Here is an 8,689-nt window from a genome sequence, read left to right on the forward strand (position 1 = left end):
CTGCAAGGAGACAGCTTAGAGGAGCAGATCATCTTCCTCCCCTCCAACTCTAAATTAAGATAATTCAATCACTCAACAAACATTCAGAGTACAAGTACTATATGCCAGCCACCATTCTAGGCTCTTGGGCTATATTGGTAAACAAAACAGGTTAAAAAATAAAAAACAAATTAAAAACTCTGCCCTCTGGGAGCAGAGGACCAGCCATTAAGGACTTTGGAGTTTGCCCTGAATGACAGGAAGATTTAAGGGAGGTTTGGAGTAGGGGAGTGACATGACCTGACCCCTCATTTTTAAAATGTCTCTTTCCTCTTTGGCTGATCCTATAGGCTTCTTGCCTAGCCTGTTCCTTCACATTAAAATCGCTGAATGGATGATATCTGGTTCTCTCTAACCATTCCCTCTTTTTCTGTTAATGGCTACATTCCAAGACAAGCAAGAAGCCTCCACCCCACCAGACACCAAGACTCACCATGAACTACAGCGAGACAGTGCAGTGTTAGCACAAGAACATAGACACACGATGGGGCAGAGAGCCCAGAAATACACCTTTAGGCTGCAGGACTGACGTGGCTCAGAAGCAGCACTGAGGAGTGTGCTCCTCGCCCTTCATGCTCCCCACGACTTAGACACTGCAAACTTCCCCTCTGACAGCCGCTCTCCTGGGGCTCCAGCACCTTCCAGCTGCAGGCACGTGCATAACGAAGCCAGAGGGCCATAGCAACGACTCCCAGAAAGAAGCCTCCTCCTAATTATCCACAGCAGCTAAAATCTGGGTTTCCAGGGTGCAGCACCCTTAACAATATTAAATTTTGCTTTCATTTAATAATACTGCAGAAATAGGAGGGGGAAAGCATTGTGTAAACCAGTGTGGTCACAGCCCTGGTTCACCACATATTCATTTTCATGAGTTGTGAAGGATGTTTCCATAATAATTATAATAGGGAGAGAGTTGGAGAAGGGACTCCAAATCATAGAAAACAAGTGCTAAAGGGATACAATATGTTATTTATATCTGCTTCTGCAGGGCTGCAAGCTGTGTGTAACCCTGGTTTGGCCAGAAGGATCCTCCTCCTCAGCCTCTCTCCCAAGGACCCACTGCTGGGAGTCGCCCACTTATCAGTGTCTATAATAGCCATGCAAGCTAGTGGCCTCTGCCCATCGACTCATTTGCTATAAACCCCAAGCCACTCTTTGGCTCTGATGAACCGGTCAGAAGATACCTGTGTTATCTTCTATTCTGAGAACTTAAAAACATCTTGGGTTTGTCTCACATACTCTGGATAAGACCCTGGCATTTCATTCCCTGCTATAAAAGTCAGTGCCTACAGAGGCAGGGTAGCCATATCAACACCAAAGGAGCTTCCTTCTTGGTTTTCTCTTTTTCAAGAATGCTAAAAATATTCAATGAGAAACTAACTGGTTCATTTTTTTTACCAAATCTAGGAATACTGCTCTATATTGAACTGCAAATTGTTTAACATTTTCCCTTTTCTCAACTTGATCAAAAATTTTAACACGTATTTTCTAACATTAAACATTTTTCCTTTGAGTCTAAGATTCTAATTTCTAGACTACAAAACTGATGAAGAGGAGTTATGTCCCCAGTTTGTAAATAGATACAATGTAGATTCCATTTGTTACTATGCCTCTCTAAAAATAGAGAACCTTCTGGGTATCTATTTTTGCTGACTCATAGTAATTTTTTTTTCCAAAAATCATCTATCTTCTCCGTTCTTCAATAGTTAATCCACAATAGGTTAATCTGCCAATAGAAAATCAAAGTCGACTGCAATCGTAAAGTGCCAAGGTATATGATCAACTTACACTTTCATATACATTCATTACAACATCAATGCCATTGACCTTAAACTCAGATCTGCTTTTGAGATAGACTGAAGGTGGAGGCAGAATTGGCTCATTGGGAATCGGGCTGATACCTGGTGTGACTATGCAGGCATGCCACAGGCATCAGTAGCCACTGGGAAATGAAGTGTCTTTATGTTTGTGTCATTATCATAGTCTTAGCAAAACTATACGGGCATACACTGAGGCCACAGGTTTAATATCTCTACTTTAGCATGTCCTTTATTTAATTGACAGTTTATGTAACTGATTGCTTACTTCATCATGGGAATTGACTAAGCCTAGAAAGACACCCTGACCACAAAAAGACTGGTGTCCTACAATTGTTTTTCTGAGATCCCAAGAAGAATGGAACGATGAGGGTAGGAAGAAAAATATCAATGGAGGCGTGATACAAAATTCACTGGGTTTCCATTTCAGCCACAGCAGATAAGTTCAGAACACACAGTGGGGATTAATGAAAGAGCTCTGATCCCAAAGGGAACATTGGAATCATAACCTAATTGTTTCAGCTCTTTTATTAAAATATTTCAGCATATACAAAAGTATAGAAAGTAGTATCACGACCCCTCTCCATGTACCCATAATCCAGCTCTAACTCACGGTCTGTCTTGTTCCATCTGTCCACTGACCCACCTACTGGTTCCCCATCCTGGATCATTTGGAAGCAAATTTCAGACATCATATAATTCCATCTGTAAATATTTCAGTATGTATCTGTGAAAGATACAAACTCTTATTTAAACATAACCTCAATACTATTATCACACTTTTAAATTAATAATTTTTACTATCAAGTACCAGTCACTGTTCACTTTTTCCCAGTGATCTCAAATATTTATTTACAATGTGTTTGAGTGACCGCTCAGAGCCACACATTGCCACTAGCTGACAGATCTCTTAAATCTCTTTTCAACTAAGGTTTCCTTCTGTCTCTTTATTCTTTACCATTTATTTGTCAGAGAAACTGTCATTTCCCATAATCTGGATTTTGCTGATTACATCCCTGTGGTGAGGCTTAACACTCCTTGTAACTTAATTTTCCCCATTAAGCTATGGAGAAGACTGTTTGTGGTCCTTTCGGAATAAGGACCAGAAACAGTCCCCTACTTCCCCCTGACCCAAAAAAGTCTGTCTCTATAAGGAGCAGGTACTGACAAACCCAAGACTCTGGCTACACCAAGCCAGCCACAGGCAGCAGGAGTGTCACCAGGAGATGAGGCGTGGAGGTTGCCAGGAGCAGACAATTGTCCTGCGTCTGAATAAGGAAAAGTTCCCATGTGTTCAAAACTTTCACCTTTAAAGAGAAATAATCCATGGGAAGAAAGGAGGTGGGGGAGGGGTGTTCCTAAATTGGCTTCAGCATGTTAATCAGTTTTAAAGCTGCCACCATTAAGAACTAACAATTCAGAGTCCAGAGGGTGAGGGCAATGGCAGTCCTGTTGCTTTGCAGAGGGACTCGTGTTGGACTCCGAGGACAGAAGGCACAGACTCACAGACAGCGTCAACCCTGGAAGGAATTACCAGACCACAACCATTTAAATCACAGCCCTGCGACAGGCAGCCGGGTGCAAAGGTGATACAGTCAACCGCGCCCCACCCCACCGGCACAGAGAGCATGTGCTCTGCTGGTTTTCTAATAATGGGACACAGTTGGCTCCAGGCTTTGGGGTAAAAAAAAAAAAAAAAAAAATACTTGACCTTAAATCTCAGCTCCTTCACTTAAAAGCAGTATGGCCTCGGGCCACCTGCTTAATTTCCCTGTGCCTTAGTTTCCTCATCTGGGAATTCCTCATCTGTCTGTCTGCTAGAGTTGCTGTGGCCATAAATGAAGTTATACATGGAGGCCCACGGTGCAGTCCCCAGCACAAGCTCATTACATAGCAGCCCCTTCCTTCCCAAAGACTGCTGCCAGTCTGTTCCAACCCGGATGCTTGCAAGAAGCCATGACAGCACCTGTGGGATGTCTGGCTGGGTTACCGACACGGTCTGTGGCCATGCATGAAACGAAGCCAACTGACCCATAAAGGGTTCAATCCCATGATCCTGATCTCAATAGCGAGGCTCCAACCAACTGAGCTAATTACAGTGGAGTCAAATTCAACTCTGCTTACAGGGAGATGCTCTGTTCTTAGCAGTTCATACGACATTCTTAAACAGTGGTGTCCTAAAATGCTATGACACAACACACTTGCCAAGTTTACTAATGATCTCATCTTTTAAAAATCTTAATGTAATGTAGCAAACAGATGTGTCCCTTAAGAGGATCAAGGTGGAAATTCATTAGTGTAATAATACCAGTGGATTTGTGTGCTAAAACTAACACCAATCAATCACCTTAGTGCACACCCTGTCTTAGCACTACTCAGTTTCAAGGGGAACAGTGGAGAACTGGACAGCGAGGTCTTTACCCTCAAGGAAGTTATCTGTGAACTGGGGAAACAGCGAGAAGCCCCAAGTACTGAAAGCCTGACCTAAATCACCTATGACCCACGCTGTTCAGACTGTAGTGTGCACAGGAATCATCAGGGCATCTTTAGAAAATGCCTGTTCTGACTCAGCGGGGGAGGGGGAAGCCTGAGAGTGTGCATTTCCAGCAAGAGCCCAGGTGACACCTGCCCACATCTTGAATAGCAAAAACCTAGGCCTCACTGCTGTATTACAGATGGGACAGCTGAGGCAGCAAGATAATTACAAAGACAAAGGTAGTGAGAAAGGAATAACCACGATACACTCAAGGCTGATCCAATGAGTGGACGCACCCTAGAACGTGGACAGGCTGCCTAGAAGGAGAACATTCCAGACACAAAAGTGGAGTCCTGAAGAGCTTACACCTGCTGTCATATGCCAACTCAGGAACTTCTCACTCATGTGACCGGGGGAATTCCTTCCAATCTCGGTCTCTCCTGCTGTGAGATGCAACAGAATCAGTACCATGGGGCCTGGCCCCATGACCATTACGGGTTGGGGGAGGTGATGCCTGTCTAGGATGCTCCTTGGTGCAGGCAAATGCCTACGACACAGTAGTTATTATAACCACACTCTGCCCAGCCCACAGCAGGCGACAAAACACTTCCTGAATTAAATTATTAAGTCATAACTGCCATTTTGACATGTAAGCTAGTCATCACTTTTTCTGCCAAAATATTCTACAATTCCAGTTTTCTCTATCAAAGGGATAAAGGGATCCTTAAATCTTTAAAAGCCCTTAGTGTCAATCAACCCAAACACATTTTAAGTTTTAAAAGGCCTATGATTCCACTAATTCTGTTGTATAGTTTTGTTCTAAACTTCTACTAATTCTACTGCATATTTTTTTTTCTAAATTAGAGGTCTTATGATTATAATTGTTCTTTGAAAATATTAAGCCAGAAATAAACACCTAGTTATTCAGCATTTGAAAACAGAAATGAAAGTCTCCACCTAGACCCGCCAAAACATAAAACCACCAAAATGAATATGAGCCCGCTGAGAATATAGCACCTGTTTTGACCTTTGTGTTACCAAACTAATGATTCATTTAGTTATCCTCACTGGAACTACTCTAAAATTATGAGATAAAGTACAACAAACACAATTTATTGTTTTTGTCCAAAACAACGGTTTTGTTAAATGAACAAGTTCGAATGGAATCAGCAGACATTGACATAAATTAATATATCAGGAGGTTAAGAAAAGATGTCCAGACTCACATTTCACCCAGGAAAGGCCTGAGAGATTGCCAAGTTCAAAGGTTCCCAGCACAGGAGAATCACCAGGGGAACTTTTAAAATTGGGACCGCCTGAAGGGGGCTTGCCCAGGGCTGGTTACACAGGTGTGTTCCCTTGGTGAAAATTCATCCAGCGGCACACGATGCCCCGTACACTCTTCCGTACGTGTGATCTACTTCAATCCAAAGCTGACTTACCCAGGGACTTAGACATGCAGGGCAGTCAAGACCACTGAGAATGTCTGCATGTCCCATGCTCATGCTCCCCCCTCTTTGTACCACCTGGAACACCCTCACAACAAGGAACACCCCCTCTTGCCAAAGCCAGGCTCCAGGGGACCTGGGAGAAGTATTCCCTGTGGCAAAGGAAGCCTCACCAGTAGCTTGAGGCCCTGGGAAGATCCACTCTCTCACCATTAGCTAATTCACAGCAGGCTTGGAAACAAAGTTTCCACTTCTGACCATGAACCCTACCAGGCCAGGAGTTCTGCCTCAAGGCTCTTACTCAGGCTTGTAACATTCACCTGCCCCTGGGGCCAAAAAGCACCTGGCCCTGGAAGGTGATAGGGTGAACTCCCCAAGGTGACAGAACAGAGGAGGCATGGCTTCTGGAACAGCACTGAGGTCTCCATCACACAGGCCTGGTTTGAATCTCAGCGCCCCACTTCTAGCAGAAAAATGGGTTCTTTAATCACTCTGCCTCAATTTCCTCATCTCTGAAATAGGGATGGGATGATAAAAACCTCTCCTTCATGGTGCTGCGTAGTTTTAAACGATATCATGCATTGAGCGTCCCCATGGGGCACACACTGCCTGCCAAGCACTCCAAACTCACTAGCTCTTTCTTCCACAGGTGGATCATCCAATTTTACAATTCTCTGCCAGAAATTAACTACCATCTGAACACGATGACTGTGTACCTAAGCACAGAAACGCCCTGGCCTCTGCCTAACAGAAACTCTGGTTAGTAGAGTTAGCCACTGACTCTGTTCTAGATGGAAAAGGTAATACCAGATATCTGAATACACTGCAGGTGTCTTCAGGCAAAAGATTCTGAAACTGAGGCTGGCTTGTCCTCAAGACAAGGGTCAAGGGTCCCTATAGGACATCTTCTGGTTCTGTTCATTCCACAAAGGACACCTTAGGAAGTTCTAGGAGCCAGTACAACTGCAGTGCTGTGGCTTCCAGCTGGGGACAGGGAGGAGGGGCAGCCCTGGAGCATCAGCATTTCCTCCTACCAGACCAGGAACACTGGATCAGAAACTATGGGGCTTTTTCATGGAAACATAAAAACACACTTCAGCTCCCAGCTGGAAAGGTCAGCCCGTGTATATAGGGTTTGAAATCCAAGGAAACCACTTCAAGGTCACAGGGCCACAATTATGAGTGTTCGGTGGTTTCAACAAAAGATCACTGTAATCAGAGACCATACTGAATGGAATAATCACGATGTAGAAGAAGCTCTTTGAAAACTTTTAGCTGAATCCGCTAATTGAGAAGAACCAAATAATTTCCAAAAGTGATTCTGATAAGCTGAGTCCATAGCACAGCATTTTGTCCCTCTGTCTCTCAGTCAAACATGCTTTTATGGCCAGAGACTGTATCCATCCTGCACCAACATGGAGAGAATGGGAGAGAACTGCCCCATTCCTTATTCCTGAAAAACAGTTACTAATTAAGTAGAGGGGAGCACTGATCTACGAAGAGGGAAGGAAAAACATCACTGCCAAAGTCCACCGGTTTCCACGCACTACAACCTCCGCCTCTACTTCCAAAGCAGGTGAACATCGTACAGAAATCTGAAGAATTTTTTTTAGAAATCAATTTTGTTCCTTTAGAAATCAAGGGTTATTTCGTCCAAATATATATCAGTGTTGATACGCAAGAAATAAATCATCCCCAAGCTTTGATATGAACTCTAAGCAGAAAATATACTGGTGAGTTAATTCTTCAAGCCGCATTCAATCTGTTTAAGTGGGAGGAAGGGTTTTTCTTGGTAACTAAATGATTAGCTTTCAATGCCCAGCTCTTTACAACAAATACTTTGCAAGACGCCTGTCCTCTTGAAAAGGGTTGTTTAAAAAAAAAGACACCCTCTCTAACGGGTGGACTGAGCAGCCATTCTTCCCAGGGGACACTCATTTAGGGCTACCAGGCTGAGGCTTTGTGAAATCACCGCCCCTCCGCGCCCCCGCCCCTCCTCCCACGGCGACTGCTCCTCGAGGTTCCCAAGGCCACCTGCTTCTCAGAAGAAAAAGGGGATACTCCGCGCGCTACCACGGTGCGCGGTCTGCGTCTTCCGCGGTGCCCCTCCGGGGGAGGGGGAGGGGGAGGTGTCCCCGGGAAGCGTGCTTTGTCGCGAGGGTCGCGAGGCCGCCTGCAGTGGCCCCAGAGGCCTGAGAGAGATTTTGTCCCCGGCGTCGCTCAGGGATCTCCTCCAAGGGACCCGATCCCACCGGACCCGGGTTCTTTCTGCTCCCAGCTCGGTGCCCGCCCGGGTACCGGAGCCGATTGCCGGCGTCCGATCTCCACCCCGCCCACCCAGCCGAGCTAACGGCGCGGCGCGGGGAACCTTCATCCCGCCTCCGGCCAGCTCGGCACCTGCTCGGCCGCACCCGCCCCTGCTCCGGTTGTCCTTCCCGCCCGCCCGGGAAGGTCCCGCGCCAGCCGGCGGGTACCCGGGATCCCTCAGCCTAACGGGGAGGGGGTCCTACTTTTGGGCGCTTGTCCCCGGGGCCGCGCCCATCCGAGCCAGCCCGCGGCGCGCCCGCCCACGGCGCCCCTACCCCTGAGCGCATCGCGGCAGGGGCTGCGTGCCGGGCCGGCCACCCCGCAGGGCCGTACCTTGTGCGGCGCCCGCAGCAGCCGATGGACCCCGGCCAGCTGGGTACCAAGCGCGAGGTCCTCGCGGAACGTGAACAGCGGTGGCCGGCTGGGCTCGGGGAAGTTGGTGCTGTTGAAAGGATCCGTGTCGTCCAAGAACTGCACCCGGCAAGCCAGCGTGGCCATGATGCATCCCTGCCGCGCGTGGCGCGGGCCGGGACGCCCGGATCGCTGAGCGCAGGGGTGGCCGCAGCCGCTGCTCGCTGGCTCGCGGGCTCGCAGGATCCTGC

At 46.9% G+C, this 8,689-nt stretch overlaps 1 protein-coding gene across 6 annotated transcripts in view; it reads right to left on the reverse strand.

Annotated features, from left to right (window-relative positions):
* The window catches only part of FHOD3 (formin homology 2 domain containing 3), a 428,752-nt gene extending 420,063 nt beyond the window's left edge, over positions 1-8,689 (reverse strand). For all 6 annotated transcript variants that reach the window (XM_075993495.1, XM_075993494.1, XM_075993491.1 and 3 more), the window contains exon 1: positions 8,421-8,689. In XM_075993495.1, coding sequence (XP_075849610.1) covers positions 8,421-8,585 — 165 coding nt within the window. In that variant the 5' untranslated portion in view covers positions 8,586-8,689. The remainder of the gene's footprint in view (positions 1-8,420) is intronic.

This window comes from Microcebus murinus, chromosome 17, assembly GCF_040939455.1.
Source record: "Microcebus murinus isolate Inina chromosome 17, M.murinus_Inina_mat1.0, whole genome shotgun sequence".
Classification (NCBI taxonomy): Eukaryota; Metazoa; Chordata; class Mammalia; order Primates; family Cheirogaleidae; genus Microcebus; species Microcebus murinus.